Source organism: Xenopus laevis, chromosome 3L (genome assembly GCF_017654675.1).
Source record: "Xenopus laevis strain J_2021 chromosome 3L, Xenopus_laevis_v10.1, whole genome shotgun sequence".
NCBI classification, from domain to species: domain Eukaryota; kingdom Metazoa; phylum Chordata; class Amphibia; order Anura; family Pipidae; genus Xenopus; species Xenopus laevis.
The window spans coordinates 93,127,710-93,149,772 of NC_054375.1; the positions used below are offsets into that span (position 1 = coordinate 93,127,710).

The 22,063-nt window shown below is 36.2% G+C and overlaps 1 protein-coding gene across 1 annotated transcript in view; it reads right to left on the reverse strand.

Moving 5' to 3' along the window:
* LOC108710599 overlaps positions 1-22,063 on the reverse strand; it is a 28,984-nt gene continuing 6,921 nt past the window's right edge. The window contains exons 7-23 of the mRNA XM_018251716.2: positions 21,244-21,445; positions 19,254-19,520; positions 18,908-19,108; positions 17,572-17,778; positions 16,133-16,627; positions 14,708-15,169; positions 13,075-13,230; positions 11,951-12,184; positions 10,278-10,715; positions 8,788-8,979; positions 5,299-5,973; positions 5,030-5,167; positions 4,247-4,354; positions 3,341-3,529; positions 2,483-2,587; positions 1,910-2,001; positions 1-483 (exon numbers count right to left, since the gene is read on the reverse strand). Of these exons, the coding sequence (XP_018107205.2) occupies positions 387-483; positions 1,910-2,001; positions 2,483-2,587; positions 3,341-3,529; positions 4,247-4,354; positions 5,030-5,167; positions 5,299-5,973; positions 8,788-8,979; positions 10,278-10,715; positions 11,951-12,184; positions 13,075-13,230; positions 14,708-15,169; positions 16,133-16,627; positions 17,572-17,778; positions 18,908-19,108; positions 19,254-19,520; positions 21,244-21,445 (4,258 nt within the window). The 3' untranslated portion in view covers positions 1-386. The remainder of the gene's footprint in view (positions 484-1,909; positions 2,002-2,482; positions 2,588-3,340; positions 3,530-4,246; positions 4,355-5,029; positions 5,168-5,298; positions 5,974-8,787; positions 8,980-10,277; positions 10,716-11,950; positions 12,185-13,074; positions 13,231-14,707; positions 15,170-16,132; positions 16,628-17,571; positions 17,779-18,907; positions 19,109-19,253; positions 19,521-21,243; positions 21,446-22,063) is intronic.

Consider the following 22,063-nt stretch of genomic DNA (forward strand, 5'->3'; position numbering starts at 1 on the left):
CATAGAAAATATAAAGTAATTGGAAAAAGTCGTTCTTTCTGGTGATCTATCTGAAAACTACTAATTGTTTGAAGGTGAGCCACCCCTTTAATGGTCTTTTTCCAACGTTGAGGGTCTGGTATCTTTCCATGCAAGAAGGATTTTTTTTTTTTTTTTAGCATAGTACAGTATTTGTACGTAAATGGATTTGAAAGACATTAAACCAGTAAAAGAACTAACTAAAAGTTGATTGTTAATCCATATTAATAATAAAGTTGTTTCTGGTGATCCATACTTTTATTGTCCCTTTCCTACTTACCCCACAGCTGCTTTAGACACATCAAGATAAAACCTTCCCCATCATTAAGTCACAAGCATTCCACACCCACACTCTTCTCTTTCATCCCTCACAAGCCTTCTGCTCCTTTCAGGCCCATGCTCTTATCATCTCTCTCATTCTTTGTCAGCACTGGATCCAGCAGCTCTCTGAAGCTGGTTGTGTTCCTGTTTGTGAAAAAGACACTAGAGGTGTAATAAAATATTGCTGAATTTCATTCTTTTATAATATTTCTCTCTTCATAAAGGGTTCATCAACTTTAGTTGAACTTATAGTATGATGTAGAGACTGACATTCTGAGACAATTTGCAATTTGTTCGACTTTTTTTTATTTGTAGTTTTTTGAGTTATTTAGCTTTTTATTTAGCAGCTTTCCGGTTTGCAAGTTCAGCAATCTGGTTGCTAGGGTGCAAACTACCCTAGCAACCACCCACTGATTTAAATAAGAGATTGGAATATGAATAGGAGAGGGCCAGGATAGAAAGAGGAGTAATAAAAAGTAGCAATAACAATACATGTGTAGCCTTACAGAGCATTTGTTTTTTAAAGGGGTCCGCCATTTCAAGCTGGAGAGAGTCAGAAGAAGGAGGTAAATAATTCAAAAACTATAAAAAAAGACCAATTGAAAAGTTGCTTAGAATTCTGTAACATACTAACAGTTAACTTAAAGATGAACCTCACATTTAAAGGAGAACCAAACCTTTGCTAATAAAAACTCTTCCCCCCTAACCTACATAGACCCCCCTCCCTGCCCCCCCAGCCTAGGTGGTACCTTTGGTAAATGCCCCTAACTCTATACTTACCCATCGGTGCAGATTCAGGGTATCGGAGTTCACGGGTGCCATCTTCTTCTCTTCAGTGCATGTGCAGTTGTCGTAAAACAGAAGGTTGCTCCAACTGCGCATGCGCCATTACACCACTCTCTTCCAGAAGATTACCGTAGAGAAGAAGATGGTGCTTGTGAGCTCTGCTGCTCTGAATCTGCAACAAGGGGTAAGTTAGAGTTAGGGGCATTTACCAAAGGTACCACCTAGGCCGGGGGGGAGCAGGGAGGGGGTCTATGTAGGGTAGGGGGGTAGGGTTTTTTATTAGCAAGGGTTTGGTAAGTAAAGATTTATGAAAAATTTGAAAAATGTTCTTGATACTTCTTGGTGCATTTCATGTATGAGAAATGTCACTGAATGTTTCTTGACTTTATTTTTTCTTGTGTATTTCTCAATTAAAGTGAAAAAAAACAAAAAAAATCTTCATTTGCGGGAGAAAATAGATTTTACATTGTGAAATAACTTTTTTTATTTAATCTTTCGTTAATCATCATTATTAAACTAGTTATACAGTAGTGAAAACCCAGGCCTCACCTGTCTGAAGTATCATGATTACAGTTATAGTTACAGGAGTCTGTAACCCAAGCTATTTCAGTGCAGTACAAGGGGAAACTGTTACTTTAGATCTAGTTTCTTTGAAGAATAACAAGAGGATGTCCTATCAGAAAGTGCGCCTTGTAGCTCAAGAATACTGGCCTACAATGACCCTGTCACACACTAAATTTGCTGTTCCCTTTTGCTTCACACTGCAATTGTTATATACACTTACCTGTCTCTCTTGGTCTGCATAATGTATGTGCGCTCTCTTTTCATTCTCTGTAGATGCTCTTTTACTGCAGTCTTCTGCTGCTCTGCATCGCCCTAAGTCATAAAGTAAGATGCTATGTAGATCAAAGACAGTGGTGAGGAATAACCAATCAACATGTTATTAATATAATGACAGCACTAATTGTGTAAGACAAGTGAATGTTTGACAAAAAGTGCATTTATGCATATTTATGGTTTTTAAGTGGTGCAAGCAATTTTGCATATGTTAATTTTATTCGAATAAATATAATTAGTTTGATACCTAGGCAGTATAGAGAAAACTTGTTTAAAAGCACTTTACAAAGCACTTTACAAACATTATTTCTTATTCACATCAGTCCCTGCCCCAAGGAGCTTACAGTCTACAGCCAACCACACAATGCACTGGGCTGAAATTCAACTGGGGCTAATTAACCTTCCTTGTAGGTGCCATACCTTATAGGTCATTATATAATGGAATAGGGTAGGGACCAGGATTTTTTCTAAATAATAACTCCTGTCTCTGCAGAATATGCAGGATGCCTGTCAGTTGTACCTGTGATAGTGGTTCTGGAGATTGTTGGGGAGATCCTCTCTGAGAGGTTGCCAGAAGATCCTCCTCGGATTTTCTGTTACGAGCAATGGAGAGCCTTTCTTGAAACTGCAATGAACCAGAAATGATTAGACATTTGCCATGTGTATTTAGCTTTACACGAAAATGTACATTGTTCCTCCCGATTCTGTCTGTTTTAAGACAGCCTGAAACTTTATAAACTATCTGAGTCAAAAGTAAAATCATGGCAATTACATATACAAATATAGCTGTTTCGTCTGAAAATGGATATACTGTGGGTGAACTACCTTGGAAGTTCATATTTTCTAACTTGTATTTATTACTACTGGTGATCATTAAATTAAAGTGAAACTCCATACTAATACAAAACATTATACGATACTTTTGCACATTTTCAATGGTTAAAACGTTGTTTGTAATATGAATTGCATGTAGTGGTACATTTCTATTGAAAGCAGCATCTGTCCCATGTAATATTAGTGAACTCTCCTATGGTCAAGACTGCAGGTACACAATGCCTTAAAAGTTTTGTGACCGATGAAGAAAGAGAATCAAAGAAGCATACAAGTAATTGTTGGATGGGATTCTTGTCTGGCGGAGAGTTGATTACTAAATTGTTCCAGTTTCATACTTGTAGTACCCATCAATGACAGACAATATTGCTTTCAAAATTACTTGGGTAGTTACTTAGAATTACATTTTCTTTTCTTTTTTTATTATTTGGGTCGATGTTCTTTAAGTTACGTTTTATATTTGTGTTTGTTAACTTAAAGCACTTAAATTTATGAGTAAGGTTTCTTCCGTTCATCCTTGCATTCTGTTCAGCAAGTTTTCACTTACTCTTAGCATCTGCCTTCTTCTATCACTTGCACATTTTATCTCTGCCTCCCTTTGTAGATCTGTCAGTCTCTTCATGGTCTCTTGCTCCCTCACAGACAAATGGATAAACACCTTCTCCCGCTGAAGGACAGACTGACTGGTTGGCAAGGAGCATGCCCGATTAGTAAATCTGCCCATTGCATCTTGCTGCTGTAAAATAAGCTTATAGTCAGTATTAAGAATGTGACTTTTTTTATATGTTATCGCTCCTTTACTGAGTTTACAGGTTTGATCTTCAGGAGAAACAAAGTCAGAAAATATGAGTGACCGTGAGTGTAACATGCTCACAATTGCCTTGTTTTTTTTTGTCCTGGGTTTTTAAAAACTTAAACTAGCTGAGCTTATTATTAATATTATTATTTTTAAGGTGTTTTCCTCTCAGTTTTATCTTGGGTTCTATTTTTAGTCTTTTGTATGGAGTATAATTCCGAACCTAGAGACAACCAGGAGGATGGACACCATAGACCAATCAGTGTGACACCTGTTGTTGTAATGTTGTTGTAAAGACATTCAATTCTTGAAAAGGACATGGAAATCTATCATTTTACTTTCTATGTTAATGTAATGGATTTTTTTTTACGCTTCTGCTACAAAGGGGAAGAATAGTTTATACTAGATAATATTGTAGATTTATAAAGGGTTGTGTCTAATGGCCTACCTAAATCATTATTAAATCCTGTAGATGACATCTAAGAACAGAGAGGGGAATGCATGCTGTGAATTGTAATACTGATTGACATAACCATAAGCCAAACCTATGTAAAGAATAGCACCAGGAAAAGAGATATCCAAGGATCCTCTCTTAGGTTTGAGCTCTTTTTGTAGTTTCATACTGATGTTATTTGAAAAACATAATCATTTCTTTACCTGACCATTTCTCTCAAAAGAACGCAAGATTGCTTTGTCTTGTGGTTCAGCTCTTCCAAAAAACTTACTTGGCTGCTCGTGTGTATGAAGAGGGTGGGACAGGTGAGCCTAGTGAAAAAGGAATTTGCTTCACATAATAATATTTGGTTAACTTCATTTATTAGCTTCAATCATGTGACCTTCAAATACACAGCAGAGTAAGCATTTGGAGCCTGCATTTTGAGAATATAAATATTTGGAATCCCTAGACATACTCTATATTTAAATAAGAGTGATGTCTATATATTGTTTCTTTGACTTTTGGCAAAATATATGGATTAGGATGGATCAGATGGGCTAACAGACTGCCAAAGCTCTGAAATTTGTAGGACAAAGAATTATGCCTTATACTGATGAACCTCAGTATATGTCTGACACTTTGGAATTAAAGATCTGTAGAGTGAACATAAATCAGATTAGTGAGAAAGCAATACAGTGAGTCGTGAAGAGATATTTTGATTGTTGGGAAAAGGAAACTGGGTAAATCTTCAATGTAGACGTTGCTGAACATATCTCTCCCTCCAGCTCTTGTTAAACTAACTTTTAAAAGAAGTAGAATTTTCAACCAATCAATATACAATTTTTCAGTATTTAAGATTGTAAGCTGTACCTTCTGTATTAATCAGTATTTGTATGTTATTATGTTTGAAGTGTACATTCTTCTAATTCAAAGTGCTATGGAATATGGAAGCACTTCATAAATACTTGTTAATGATATTGAGCTTACGAAGTTCATGTACTCACCTCGTTCCTCATTAGGGTTCCATTTGCTGGTATATGTGTTATCTGGTTTAAGAAACTATCAGGAAACTGAGCACCAATTGCAGCTATAGCCAATTTTTGACTAGTTGCCTGCCAGATCTTCTGCCATGAACTCTGCCCCTTAGAGAAATGAGATAAGAACAAATGGCAAATGTAAGTTAGGGGAAAGGAAGAAATATTAACAGTCTGTGAACTAGGTTTTTGCTTGTAGATGCATGACAGTTAAATAACATTTTCTATTCTATATTAACCTGTGAGATAACAGAAGAATCCTTTTGTATTTCCCCCACCGTCTCTCTGGCACCATCAGGGATATATGTTGATAATGTCTCCGACAGCTGGTCATGAGAAGTTTGTTTGTCTGACCTACTGTCCTTTTCATGGATTTCTTTCATTTCCTCTTTCCCTGGACATCCTTTTCTGTTATGCTCATCTGCATTCTGCCAGTCTTCTTGTCTGTTTTCTCTAACCGCCATATAGTGTTTACTGAATGTAGGAGGATCACTGCACCCTGATAAATTGCGCTCACTTCCTTGCAGTTTTTCATGATTTGTGTCCCTTTTATCTGACGTAATCCATTCTTCTTCTATGATTCCTGTGAATGAACTTTCCTTACTGTGTTCTTTATCTGATTTCTCTGCCGGAAGATTTTCTGTTCTTCCACTGCAAGGACTTCTATCTTCAGCATTGTCTCTTTGAGTATTGGACATGCTTTTATCACTTTTTTCCCTCTCCAGATTTTCAATCTCCATTTTTGCTTTCTTCACAGTGCAAGCATTTAGTTCCCCAAGATTACTTTCTCCTCTTACTTTCTCCACCTCCTTGTTCTGGTTTATACCATCCTTATCAGCATTTTTATCCCATATAATTTCATCTTCGCAGGCAATGATCTTATGAGTCTCTCTAAAATTATATTCAGATAATACCTATGGGGAAATGGAAATGATAAAATAAATAATGAACCATACCTTTCTATATTTACTGAAAGGGATACTGTCACGGGAAAACATGTTTTTTACAAAATGCATTGAAATCCGTTTTTAAAAGGGCAAACGGATTTTTTTATATTTAATTTTGAAATTTGTTGTGGGGCTAGACATTTTGACATTTTCCCAGGTGCTCTCAGGTCATGTGACTTGTGCTCTGATAAACTTCAGCCACTACTGCTGCACTGTAAATTGGAGTGATATTACCCCCCTCCCTCCTACCAGATGCTATAATGTAAACATATAATGGCCAGCCTGTCAGTTGAACAATAGGCAGGTATCAAGATAACAGCTCTCACTGACACCTCTTCAGAAGGATTTTGCTGACTGGGCGGAGAGGAGCTCTGTGTCTGCAGTTACCAGTGCTTTGCTCCACAGTCTTGGACTTTCTGAATTGACTTGTACGGTAGCTTATTGTACTTGCTATGGTGCACTGAAATACTGTATTTCCAGTGTGTAATAATAACATGCAATATGTAACTTTCTCTGTCTAACACTAAGGAGGTCCAGGCTAAAGGCAGTTAGGAAAAGATTTGGGGTGAGTGCTTATTTGTGCCCTTTGTATGCCTGTAACTATAATAGGGTGACTGTTACCCCAATGTTTCTACATATCTGTAACCTTGTTACTATACATGCCATAAAGCTATTAACATGTACATCTAATTTTATATGACAAAAACATTAAATATAAATCATACAATAACCTGGTTTAATCAAGTAAATAAGGAAACAAGGAATTAAGAGACACTGCGGTACATTACTATCTGTACATTACTATCTTTGCATTACCACACAGGATGATATTGTTAAATAAATTGGGTATTTGTAACTATTTTACTGATAATAGAGCTTGTGTGGGTCCAAACATTTGGATATTCAAAATGAAAGCTATTCAGGACCAAGTTAAGTTGGATAAGACATTTTGTTATAGCACAATACCAACCATGCAAGAGCTACAGCAACTAACACAATTTTAAGCTATTACTATCTAACTTTAACACCTAGAGAAGAACATTACAGATCTAATCTATATAAGAAGCCTACATGGAATTCCTTCTTGTGTTTGTTCCATGGGACCACACTTCATTTAAAGGAGAAGGAAACCCCCTGGGCGCAAAAACCCTCCCCTGTGTTGCTTCCCCTCACTCCTCCCCCCTGGCCAACTTGTTAATTACCTACTACTCTACTGCGCCAAAAGTCACGAAGTGAAATCGGAAAACTTTGTGACTTTTGGCGCATGCGCAGTAGATCTGTACCGGCTGTTAATGTTAATGTCTCTGTATGTATATTAGGTCATACTGATGTCAATTTAGTATATAATAGGGATGCACCAAATCCACTATTTTGGATTCGGCCGAACCCCCGAATCCTTCACGAAAGATTCGGGCAAATACTGAACCGAATCCTTATTTGCATATTCAAATTAGTGGTGGGAAGGGGAAAACATTTTTTACTTCCTTGTTTTGTGACAAAAAGTCACTCGATTTCCCTCCCCACCCCTAATTTGCATTTGCAAATTAGAATTCAGATTCGGTTCGACAATCCTGCTGAAAAAGGCAGAATCCTGGCCGAACCCCGAACCAAATTCTGGGTTTGGTACATCCCTAGTATATAATGGGTTCTAACTGGCTGTAGAGCACTATTACATTATGACGTTCTCCCTCAGCAAGGTAATGAAGGAAAACTCACGACTCCTTTTAGTGTGTTTAGACAGAAACAGCTTCCCACTACCTTTACTGTGTTTATGAGGTCCCTTCTCCCCAACTTCTATAAGTTTGCTGGTGTCCTTGGGGTTCATAGCTTGGCTACGTGCCCTTAATTTACAGAGCCACTGCTATAGCTGTATATGATTTTTATGGTGCAGTTTTGATTTCTAAATCACACTGTTTACACTGAAAAAATTCACTCTACCATGTAAAAGTTGATTCTGGAACCAACAAGTATATATATATATATATATATATATATATATATATATATATATATATATATATATATATATATATATATATATATATATATAAGCTGTAATATTGGTGTGTAGGCAGCCATCTCAGGTCCTTTTGCCTGGTCATGTGCTTTCAGAAAGAGCCAGTGCTGCACTATGGAACTGCCTTGTGAAATTCTATTGTTTCTCCTTGTGTCACAGTGGGACATGGGTTTTTACTATTGAGTGCTGTTCTTATATCTACCAGGGAGCTGTTATCTGGTTACCTTCCGATTGTTCTGCTATGGGCTGAAGGGAAGGGAATGGAGGGGGGATGAAATCACTCCAACTTGCAGTGCAGCAGTAAAGAGTGACTGAAGTTTATCAGAGCACAAGCAACACGACTGGGAGCACCTGGGAGATTGACAATATGTCTGAACCCATGTAATATTTCAAAATTAAATATAAAAAAATGTGTTTGCTCTTTTGAAAAACAGATTGCAGTGCAGAAGTCTGCTGGAGCAGCACTATTAATTGATGCGTTTTGAAAAAATAAATGTTTTCCCATGACGGTATCCCTTTAACATTTTTCAAAAGTGCATGCAGGTGGGAAAATAATTCTTCATTTACATAGTGTTGACCCATTACGTAGCACATTACAGAACTGCCTCAGTGGAGATACAATTTAATTTCACTATCATATTAACATAACGCAGTAGGGTCACCTGGATCACAAGCCAGTAAATCAGCCTGCATGTTTTTGGAGTGTGCTTAGAGACCAGAGTATCATGAAGACATACACACAATACACATGATATATCTAGTACCTTTTCCTTTATTTTATTCACCACAATAGATTTCCATTTGTTCTGGGGATGTCCATTAGCTTCCTTGGCCCAAACATGTGAATGACTGACACTCACACTACATGAGGGTTGAGTCTCCCAGAGCAGCTCTCTAGATTTGTTTGGAAAGCTGTTGAGACTTGTGAGGGATTCTGTATCTCGATGTTCCACAACCTGAAGGAAAGAAAGGTAACGTTGAACAAATCATTTTAAATATCTGTTACATATCCCTACCAGGCAGATGGGTGGAAGCTGAAATTAACCCAAATACATTCCAGAAAAAAAAGATGCTGGCTCTGTGAAGGTGGTAACATAAATTATATAAATCCATAAATATAAAAGAAAAATGCCTGCTATACATTTGTCTATCTGTTTAGTTTTTCTTATTCTTACGAAGGCAAACTTGTATATTACACTGTAATCATACATGAGGAGGGAGTCATACTGCTCTGTAGTTGCTTGGTGTTAGTAAAACTATCAGGGCCACATGGAGACAGATTTACATAGATTAGGTGCAAATCTCATTGCAATATTTTCTTGCATTCATTGGCTCAATGACTGAAAAAAAGCCAGAGAAAAGTTTTGATAAGCAATGTTGCTTTAAAAATAATAACACTGATATAACACAGCTCCCTGCATGCTCTAACTCTTTATAATTTGTTGGAATATGTTAGAATTTGTCCAGCATAATTTGATTAAAGTGTAGTTAAACTGCAGTGTTTAGATTCCCTTTAGCAGCTCTTTTAACGTCACACTGATTCTTGCACTTTTGGGCAGAATCTTGCTTTGCCCATTTTTATTGCAGAACAAAACAGTAACAGACGTTGTTAGTTTTGCATTTAAGCAATAGAGGCACAAGGTAGGTAGTAAGTACCAACTGACCAGTAATGAACTAGGTGCACCATGTAATAGCCGCAAGGATGAAGAAGCAGGGAGTCAATTACATTGGATCAGTCAGCCAATGCTGGAAAAACAGTATTGGGAATTTGCAGCATGCACGTTGTTTGCATATGTTATCTATGCAGTTAGTCCTCTTGCATCCTCATATTATATCTCTTCAATTGTTAGATTTCCATCTATCCTCTATATAAGTTTCAGAAGGGCCATAGGTGGCTGAAAACAGGATTAGTTGTGCTTCCAATTAATGGTACTTGTAAAATCTAGAATAATCTTTCATAGATAAAACTAAGGGCAGTGAACATGGAAAATGGAAAAATACAATAACAATTGACAGAAATATGGCATATGATAAAGGCACTTTAGGCACAATAAACTTCTCAGATATAATACCTCAAAAGATGTTAAAAAAGGTCTTCATTAAGGCAACAATGGCCAGAGACCAAAGAAAAGAACACCAAAACAAAATATGGATGCACAGCTGAAGAACTTAATCATAGGAGAAATTTTCATATTGTTAGAGAAATGATATACACAGTTGGGTACACATATTTTATATAATCTGTGGCAATCACCATCTCACTGGCAACCTCTGCATTTTCAGGAATTTCTTCATGAGTTTCTTTTATTTCTTTGAATTCATCCCCATAAATACCAGGCTTCTTGTCTTTACTTGGGACATCTTTCAACTCAAAAATAGACTCATATTTTTCCTGTCTTTGCTTTAAAATATCTCCATTTAAACCTATCTTTGGTCCATCTGCCATTGTATCGTCTCTGTTTAAGGCACCCTGCACACGATCATCAAGGTATTGGTTATATTCTATTCTTTCCGATTCATTATCTTTTTTTTCTGCTGTGGTATTTCCAGCATGATTCTCTGGTCCCTCCTCTGAGAGACAGTGGTCCAACCCTCTCTGTACTGCATCTCCCATCTGTCCTTTCCTGTTAGATAGTACTTCACTGGCTGGAATCTCTTCCATTTGCATGTGCATTGTTTCAGAAGAAAGGGCCTGAAAAATAAAAATACAATTTAGCAATTATTCTTTGCTTTCCACATACGAATATGTATTTACTCATTCGAAGCCTCTAAGTTCTGCTCAGTGCTCTTCAAAGGTTTGAAGCATAGATCGAGAACGGAATCCATAGCTATGGAGAGACATCTAGAACCAATTGGCCAGTTGGAGATCACTTTTGGTGCTATCCCAAAATTGAATACTACTTACAAATTAGCTCATTTAAAGACTTGCAGTCATCATTTCATAGAAAATATAACTTTTTTATACATACTTTTTAAAAATTGAATATTTAGCTAATATAAATATCTGATTTATTAGGCAGGACCAAACACTTAAGTTTATTATTTTCCCATATCTACTCCTCCTGAGGTCTCCAAAGGGAAAAATACTACAGATACAGAAGAACATTTCAGGGAATTCTTATAGACTTTATTTTGGTCATTATGCTATAATAACTAGTGATTGGCGAATAAATTCTCCAGGCATGGATTTGCGGCCATTTTCCATGTTTCGCAGACTGTGAAAAAAATCACCTGTGAAAAATCCACTGCGATAAAAAAAAATTTCAACAGAATAGTCACGCGCATAAAAATTGTTATGTGTCAAAATTCTTTTGACGCCCATTGACTTTAATGCATTTGGACAAAATAGTTGCGCATATAAAAATTATTTTGACGTCCATTGAATTCAATGCGTTTCGCAAATGTTTTCGCCGTTTCGCAATTTTTTGGTAAATTTGCCACATATTCACCCATCACTTATAATAACCATACAGGTGACATTGAGAGAGATACTGCAATTCAACCTTTACAGTTGATTAACGTGCCTTTCACTTAGTCACTATCACTTCCATTGTGTTGTACGTCTATGTGTAATGGTAATATATAAAAGCAACTGTGTATTCTGATACAGTGTCCTATATATTAGTGGTTTCTTAAGCTGAACTACTTTGTAAATGTGTACCCACTGGATGCCTTGACTATGGCTTTGCTCTAAATGTACATTTATTAGATTTGGTTAAGGGTTAGGCTGATTCATATTTTGCCAAATCCATGATGTATTCTGTGCACCCCAAAAGGACTTTAATTAGATATAGTTACATTTAAGATAGACTAAGTCCATATGTATAATTTGTCCTATTTTAAAATTACAATTTGCTAATTGTTCTATAGATGGTGTGGGAGGACTGGGAATGGCAAAATACATATTAACTTGCATTTATAATTTACCTTCAGCATATACAACTTTCTTAGATGTTTTTCAGTCACAGATTTCCACCTGTTCGTGAGTCTCTTACATTCTTCAGAATTTTCTGTTACCTTTTGCGCTGTTTGGCCTGGCGGTACTTTCAAGTTGTTGTGGAAACTTGCTTCACTCTGAAAAGCTGAACTTACTGAGAGGGCAGCTTTGCATTGTTCAAATGAGGACGAGAAAGCATAGAATGCCGCTAATTCTTGACAGCTCTGAGGACACAGAGACAATTCAATATAACAGATTCGTTTATAGGACAAACTGATATAATTACGCTCACTAATGTGTCCACTAACCAGATATCCATTGTCCAAGTACTGAATTGCTCAGACCAGACATAATTTTGAGGGCAGTTTTTTTAACAAACCAGATTGCACATTTAAAATGGACTTGTATTATCAGTTCTTATTGTAATTGGCCTAAATGCTCAGTAGTACCTTCTATTCATACACCCCATAATGGTGATCATAAATCAGTTGCAAAAAATTGTCACATAGTTGTAGCTTGTAAAAGAAAAAGAAGTGAATAGGGGCAATTTCAAGTGTTTTGTCCTTTATTTTGTTCAAGCAGTAGTGCAGTAAATGTTTATGTAAATCACTCCCTGCAAGCAACTATGAGCCAAAAAATACCTTTTTACTGACTGGGGTGTCAGGTGCCACCTTAAGGACCCACCACCTCAACCATAGAGGCTTCCCACCCCCGTCATGAACCTCCTTGTGGCGATAGAAAGGCATCTTGTTTTGTCACCTGTGGAGAGTGCAATTTCCCACAGGCAACAAAGTGCCCCATGTGTCATTGTGCTTATGCTTCAAATATTTGATCCTTCTCCAATCCTGCCAAGATGTTATTGTTTGCCAGAATGGAAACAGAAACAGGGTAATACCAAGAAATATATTCTGGTTATTGTAAAGTATTCGAGTTGTAAAGTAACATTTTTTGTTTATAAAATCACCTAGTACTTTACAAGGATTTCAGTTAAAAGTATACTGACTGTGTCTGACATCATTTTAGAAAGAAGTTAAGGAATTTATTCGGTATTAAGAAGCAGAAGAAGCAGAAGATACAGTAAACATTAAAACAGAATGCCAACTACTAAAGTGACCTGCTGTTTGGTTTCTGGCTGGTCATCTTTATTGGAAGTTTCTTTCCTCTTTTGCCTCTTAGATGCCCTGCCCACCTTGTCCTTAAGAGAAAGAAGCCCTCCTATTAGGCTCTCAGTGGCTTCTAGAACAGCTGTAGCCAGATCATCAGGTGACTCCTTCAGAGAAAAACATCAAAGAATAATAACACACGACTGACAGTTATTTTACATTATATTGGCTTCAGTATTGTGCTCTGCACAGCGGTTACTAGAAGTAATACCCCTATTATTGTTACATTTTCATGTAAGAACATAGTGTTCCATGGTACTGTCATAAAATCGAATGCTTAGCTCTATCTATTTATTTAATAAATTTGCATTTGTTTACTAGGAGGGTTAAATGTTTGCTTTGTGTTCCATATTTTCTGTAAAGGTGTTATTTGCAAATTTAGGCCTGAAAACAATTGCTCTCAAACTGGCCGAAAAGCCATCCTTAGCAGTTTAATAGATCTCATACAGTATTTTAGTTGTTGCTGTCTATCCTTGGCATGTCAGCTGAAAAGTACTTCAGCATAGGTTTGCCTCTGTAATTTGCACAACAATGCATCAATATGTAAGTGTTTAATGACTAGTTAACAAAGTGGCTGAATCATCAAGGGGCCCATTTATTAAACCTCAATTTTATTCTGGTCGAGGTTTTTAGGGGGTAAACCTAAATATTTTGTGAAAAAATAAAAACTTGAATTTTTAGAGATGTTTCATACCCCAAAGCTGCTAAAAAGTCAGTGGCAGATGCCTCTGAAGTTGTCTCTTGACATCGTTATCTGCGCTGGATAATAAGTCCGGGTTTTGGGTGGCGACTTGATAAGATCGTTCAATTTGTGCGACAATTTGTAAGATACAAATTGACCCTCGATTTTGTCATGACGTTTTGAGGCAGATTTACTTAGCTCGAGGGAATAAATCGAATGCAAAAATTTTCGAATTTTTAAGTATTTTATTGGGTACTTCGACCATTGAATTGGTCAAATTCGATCGAATCGAATGATTCGAACGATTCGAAGTAAAAATTGTTCGACTATTCAACCATTCCATAATCGAAGTACTGTCTCTTTAAAAAAAACTTCGACTTCATACTTCGCCACTTTAAACCTACCGAAGTGCAATGTTAGCCTATGGGGACCTTCCAGAGCACTTTTCTACGTTTTTTTTGACCGAATAAAAATCATTCGATCAATCACTTAAAATCGTTCGAATCGTTCGATTCAAACTATTTCATCGTTCGATCGATTTTTATTCGATCGTTCGATTAAAGCTTTTGCGCTAAAATCCTTCGAATTCGATATTCAAATTTAAAGGATTTTACTTCGAGGGTCGAATTTGAGGGTTCGACCCTTTGTCTCTCTGATTTTTTTAAAAAAATGATTGATAAATGAGTTCAAATCATGGAAGGGAGATAGTTCAGATTTGTTTTTTGGTTTTTTTTAAAAAAAATTAGATTAATTGGAGTTTTAGTAAATGTGCCCCCAAATGTTTAAAAAGCAAGTTTAAATGTTGTCTCCTTTCTCTTTTTCTCATTCTCTCTCTTTGTGTGTCTCTTTGCATATGTTTAACTTTGAATTTATATAGCGCTACTCATACCATTCATACTGACCATATGCTCTCTGCTGATGTTAGCCGGCTGTGGGTTGTCCTTCTCTATATCAGCAGACTCTTTACCCACATCATCCAATTCATATTGGTTTCCTTCTATATGAGTTACAGGTAAATCACTGCACTGTGCAGGCTGATCTTCATCTTTTAGTACATGGCGGCTCCATTCCTTATCAGTTATAGTTGTATTGTCTTCCTTACTTCCTTTAGTCAGATTTTTCTCCTCTAACATGACAGAATAAACTTCTTCCTCCTTTAATATGTGCCCCTTTTCTTTGTTAGGCATATCTATTTTAAGTTGTTGCTGTCCATCATCAATTAACACATTTTCAAGCCTCTCCACTGTATCGTCCCAAGATCTTCCTTTTTTTAGGTGTTTTCTAAATGTTGGTTCTTGCTCACTCCAAGTATTCATTTGGTCTTCTGGCATAGAGCGTTGTCTGCGTTCTTGTGATACTAAAGCCTGGCCCCCAAAGAAATTAAAAAAATATAAGCTGATGAAAAGTAATTGAGTGAATTTGTTATTGTAAAAAACTTGTTTCCTCAATTTTTTTTACCCTTTAAAGCTATTCAACAGTGACTGATTAATACTATATGACTTAAGACTACAGTGCCTCAGCTACTAGAGGACGATGGTTATGAGGAAATACATACCCCAGCATTTTTTTCTCTGCCTATGGGTATATTTATTATCATAGTTTAAGATGCAGCTGTTATATATATATACCTACTATATAAACTGGTAGGTTTGAAGGTTGTATAAATATATAGTGAATAAAGTACTCCCCCTTGTAAAACATAAGGCTAAAGGGAGTTTGTTTTCAATTACAGTTCATGGAACTCCGAGGTGACTTCTGATATAATCATATTTTGCAACAGAGGGTACTTTATTTCTTATAATACACACATTTTAGTGAGTCATGTGACAGCAATGACATCACTAAGCTCTGATTATAACGATTGACATCACTAAGCACTGTTTATAAGGATATCCTTTACAGGATTTTCATTGCTCTTGTGTATTATATAAAAATATATACCTTTTAATGTCAAAGCCAGACCTCATTAAAAAAGCAATTTAGATAAAACTGGTCTTGCATATTTCTACTTCACCCTTCTTCAGGGTCAATAGTATAACTGCTTGTTTTTTTCACAGCTTTCCACTACAAAACAATACAAATGTGTGTCGAAGGCAGATATTGAACTAATATTTAAACTATATATTTAACTATATTTAACTAACCAATGATGAGAAAATACATGTATACATCAGGCTGACAGATTGCTGGACATGCAGTGACATAGTTAATGTGTATAGAAGGTTATACAAATTGTTGTGCTCTTTTTAATTTCAATATTAAAGCAACCTGTGGAATATTGGTTGGCATACAGCTCTAAAATGATGAGGTATAAATCTAATATTCACCTTGAAAGTTTCATGTTTGGCCTTGTCACTTTTTATTTCTTTTGACACTCTGTCTCCTTGTTTTGCCTCATGTTGTGCATAATCTTCCTCTTCTCCGTCTCCTTCAGCTTTGCAGCCTACTCTTCCATATTGGTTTGTTTGTGTGTGTTGAGGGCTTCTCTCATCTGTGTTCTTCTGCTTTACTGGTATTGGAGGTGCATTGTGACTACTTTCATCTGTTTTCTGAACCAGCGTGTTTCTTCTTTCTGTCATATCTGATTTGTGTGCAGAAAGTGCTACCTTTTCAGTAACTATTCCTGAATTGTCATTTTGCACCCGTTTTTCATCATTGTTTTGTCTGTCTCTTACAGTTTTGCCTTTATTATGTGAATTTGGATCTGAATATTCTTCTGCACACTCAGCTCCATCTCTGTGCTGTGATGCTAAAGTTGTTGGTTGTACTGTACTAGTGCAGTTTCCAGGGTCACAGTTCTGTATTTCCACTCCATCTACATTCTGTGCAGGAGGTTTTTGGACAAAAAAGTTTATATGTAAGCATCAAATACACCAAGCCAGGTTGAACCTGCAAACCAATATTACAGTATAACAGGGAATATGTTGCCCAAACAGATACACAAATAAGCAATGCCAATTTCATATTGCTTTGGCATGGTTTCAATCCCTGATGAAGACCCTCTGTGAGTTAAAACCAGTTGAGTAGTTATGGGCTGTATTAATAAAGTTTGTATTCATTTGTAAGTGTAAAATCCTTCTTTTTATTATGTTGCTGCTTTCTGCAGAGTTGCTGATTTTAAAAAAGAACAAATAAACTTGATTACATAACAAAGGCACAAAGCTTGCCTAGGTTCAGTATCCCATAACAACCAACAACATTCTGCATGCTTAGAAAACATAACGTGTTTAGAAAAACATGTGTTTTGAAAAAAAAATTATATAAGAAGATAAAGTGTAGAGAGAGATTACAAAAGATATTCAGTGATGGGGGCCTTAATTAATGAACATGGTATTCAGCTCACTGTCTTGTTGACCATAGGACATTTGTTAGATAGGTACATATTAGGTACATATAAGGTACATATGACAATGAACATCTTTGATTACAGAGAAACATTAGTGTATATATTTATACAAAACAAACATGCACATTGTTTATTGATAGAAACATTCTTTTATACATAGCATGAACCTACAAAGGGATTAACATTGAGTGGTGAAGATAGTATCATGTCAAAAGGACATAACACTATGGTGCTAATATACTAATATAGCTGCTAAATTGCTCTAGTTCAGATTCCAGTAACAGACACTCATTCATCATTTTTTTTGCAGACTACTACAAAGTAAATAATTGATTTACTGGATACTGTCACTGGTGCAATTTATCACCTATGCTAGTAAATTAGAATGTATATGTTATTAAGTTGTTTTGAAATACCAACCTGTCCTCCTTCCTCTGGTTCTCCTTCACAAGGTTCCACTGAATGTCCCTCGTTCCAAATGTGAGAGTGATTTCCACTCAATACACAGTCTGTGTGTAACTCCCATGGATTCTCCACCTCACTGTTCGCTGGGATATGGCCGGTGTCGGTTTTTTCACTATCCTCTTTGCGCAGAAAGGGGGCCTGGGATTCCCCACCAGAAGAGACCTTTACAAAGTACATTATGAAATCCAGCTATTAAAGGTTTAACTTACAGGTGAAGCTTAACAGTCTATCTATCTATCTATCTATCATCTATCTATCTATCTATCTAATCTATCATCTATCTATCTATCTATCTATCTATCTATCATCATCTATCTGACACAGCTAGTACAGGCCCCTGTACAGAAAAGAAGAAGTAAGCCCCCAACCAGTGTCAGACTGGCCCACAGGGATACCAGGAAAACTCCTGGTGGGCCCAGGTGTCAGTGGGCCTCATGCTGCTAAACTTTTGGCCTATTTCATGGCCATTCCCTATTCTATGAGAACAAAGAGGCTAAATAGATGGAATAATCGATTATAGTATGTAAAGAAAACTAACTAGGAGAATACAGGTTGATTGAGTAGATGAAGAATATTAGTACTGAGAGTGGGCCCCTGGTCTAAGGTTTTATGGTGGGCCCCTTGTCTAAGGTTTTTGGATGGGCCCCTGGTGTCCCAGTCCGGCACTGCCCCCAACAGTTGCTATGAGTTATTAGGCTGGCTGCATATTTATAAAGCTTAGTAATCAAGTGCAAAGTACTTTCAAATTATTACAGAAAAAAACAAACTCTTAAACCAGGGATAGTGCCCTGCTTAAATATAGCTCTTTAGGAAACGGCACAGTGTATATTTTGAAGCTTTCTGAATAATGAGTTTCCAGATAATAGAACCCATAAATGTAAATGCATTTACTGAGGCACTCAGATGCTGACATGATGTAAAAATGCACACGCTAAAGTAATGCCACATATATTGGACTTGCAAATACATTTGTTGGATAAATCCTGTATATATTTCTTTGTACCTATTTTCTTATGGTGATTCGTAACCATTACAATTTTTTCCCCTGGGTTTCTTTTGGAAGAGAAGTGTGATATAATAGTTTTAATACGTATATTGTAAATGTGTTGCCTATAGTAAAAATCAGATAATTGCTTTCTCATTCTAACATGTCATAGGATGATCAAACCTGAATTCCAACGGCTACTGGCAACTGAACTGTAGCGAATCAGCCCCAGTGACTCTCCTATTTTAATATTAAATATTTAAATACATTGCTAATTCTCAGGCCTTCACATATGAAGATTCTCACTTCCTGGGTGCTTGCTGTCCCACTCTCTTCTGACATCTCCTGGCTTAACAAGAAATCCTCATCAACCACAGCTCTGTCTGTGACAATGACAACTACTCTCCTTACAGAAGAAAGACCAATTTCCTCCTGACCAGGAATGAGCCCCCCAATGAGATTTTCAGCTGCTTCCAAAAAAGACATGGCAAGTGTATCAGCAGGTCCCTGTTTAAGAAGGAATCAAGAGAGAAAGACTTTTTTGAATGTGATTATTTGAAATGCATCTACTACTGTATAGTGACAAAAAGCCATATCATTCTTTTTATATAATGAGACCCCTAAGTATCTCATGATTAAAATAGATATTTACCTGATCAACGGCCCTTTCCTCTGAGAGGCTCTCCAACATTTGTGTAGCATTGGTCTCCTCATATTTCGTAAGTGTCAAACAGCCTGCTCCCTCAGATTCTTTACTACCTTGAATGGTAGTGAGACCTTGCTTATGGTCATCCATACTTTTACCTACTTCCATAGAAAGATCGTAAGTTGTTTGTTCCTTCTTTATTAAGTGACAGCTCTCATATTCCTCCCGTTTCTGTGCATGAATGTGTTCCATCTCATTGGTCTGCAATCCATCCTGTGGTGCAAAGAAATAATTTCTTATTGAACAAGAAGAACAAAATGTATCACAAAAAAAGGGATTACAACCAAAATACCAGATACACCACAAACTCCCTGCACCCACAGTGAATAAACACCAAAACAGTGAGGAATATGAGTGAATACCTTGACACCAAAGAATTCATTACATTTATTAAATATATATTATGAAGGAGAGATTACCATATTAACATCAGTCTTTCCCCTGAAAAAAATACATAACTATTCTGGTTGGCTAGTACAACCTATAAATAGATAGAATAAATTATTAATCAAATACAAACATATATTAAACGTTTATGGATCCTCAATTCATAATTTCAATTTATTCAAAAAAATAATTAAATTTAAAACAAGCTTCATCATACTGAAATAAGAAACTTTATGAATACAATCAATTAAATATTCTGCCACATTTCTGAAATAATCAAGTTTGTCTTCACTTTTCCTTGCTCAGCATCTGTTTCTCTTTATTCTGTGGTCTTGCAGCAGTTGGGTGTCAGATTATAAGTGAGTGAGCTCTAATACATTTTCTAGGCAAATGAAAGCCCCCCTATAAGATATATTGGATCTAACTGTCAATGAATATCTGACACCCAACTGCTGAATGAAGACAGAATGAAGAGAAACAGATGCTGAGCAAGGAATAGTGAAGACAAACTTGAGAGGGACAGTGAAGATGAACTTGATTATTTCAGAAACTTTACAGAATTTTTAATTGATCATATTTAGAAAACTTCTTTAGTATGTTGAAGCTTATATAAAATTTAAATTTTTTCGATAGTTCCCCTTTAATATAAATGGATATTATGGATTGAGATCTTATGTTTATGAAATTTACATGAAATTTATGTATATATTTTTTTTGATTAATTATTGAACAATACTAAGTATTTAGCTGACTATCTAGTCTAACTATTGGTATACCAATTACCTACAACATTTATCAATTTGTCTGTATTTATTTGTTGTCATGAAAAGTCACACAGCTTCTTTCTTGATTTTTATTGATAACTTTGCTGCTGGTTCTGCCTCTCCACACAACTCTTTTTAACAATAGTGGCACTTTCTGACGTTGTTTAGTTTTCCAGACATTTAGCACCATGATTCATTCTTCCACCTGCATGTGAAAATATCAGAGCTATGTGGTAGCCTAGTGTTGACTGACTTATTAGAAACAGGCATAGGACATGACTTACATGGAGATCTTGGTGGCCTTTATATGATTATGCACTGAAATGATTATGCATAAAACAGAAATACAGTAGTCAGCAACATTGCTGAAAGGTATCTGCTACCAGAGTTAGAAAATGCAAACATTGGTATTCCCATCATGACAAATGTAGACTATAGGACTTGCTCCTTGCACCTTATACATACGCATACAATGGCAAGACTGGGATTGGCAGGGAGCTAAAGAACTGTAAGAAGGGATGGCAGTGGGGTACAAAAGTAGGGGAAATGAAGGTTACAGAAAAGAAACATTTATTATCACTGATGTATATTTTACTGTTACATTCTGTTTGTCTCTATGTAAGGGGTGTGAGTATGACCATCACTTATTGTACAGGCCATAATTGGTAAAAACATTCAGCTTTTCACACAAAAACAATGCATGCCCAGGGTAATCCAAGCATACTGCAGTTAAATAAATTGTCATGTCAGTTTTGTACTATCATATTATGCTCCACAATACTTACACATACTAGCTCTGGGGATAATTCTTTAGTAAAATTATCCACAGTGCTTTGGTCTGACTCCCACAGTCTTGCATGGCTGCATCCCTTGGAACAGTCAGGATGCAATTCCCATGAGACCTCTCTAGTAATCTGCTCTGTGCTATGCTGGTCAGCTTCAAGTCCATCCAGTTCTCCAGAACTTTGATTACCTGTATTTTGCAAGCTAGGGAAAATTGTGTAAATAAATACATAATCCATTTGTATAAGCAAGATTTTTTGAGGATCACTCTATAAATAGTGCATTAAACTCAATATTATGTCCCTACTGTATTGGCTGATCACATAAATATGTCATTTAGAAGAAAAATTAACATTTACTTAAAGGGGACATATATCATCCAGAAAAAAACAATATATCACAGTATTCACATACAGTAGGTAAGTGGCAAATTAGATTTCTTAACTTGGATATATTTGGAGCTCCACACAGTTTTATCTCTCATATAAAATAGACATCAGGTGTATCCTATAAATCCAGCCTGGATTAGCTTGTCAACAGCAACAAAGAAAACTCTGAGCATTTAGAGTGTCTCAGCCTAACAAGATATAAGATGGGGAGATATGGGGTACCAATTTGAAGTTTTGGATAATTATTGTTATAGAGCTGTTGAATCTTTGGTAAAGCAAGTTCAATAAAGATAAAATACATAATTTCTAGACATTCTTTTATAGGCGTTTGTTCTTCTTTAATTGGATATCTTACCTTAAAAGGAACTATAGTTTGTGTATGCAATGTTATTCTAAGATGATTTGCAATTTGTTTTTTTTAATGATTTAACAT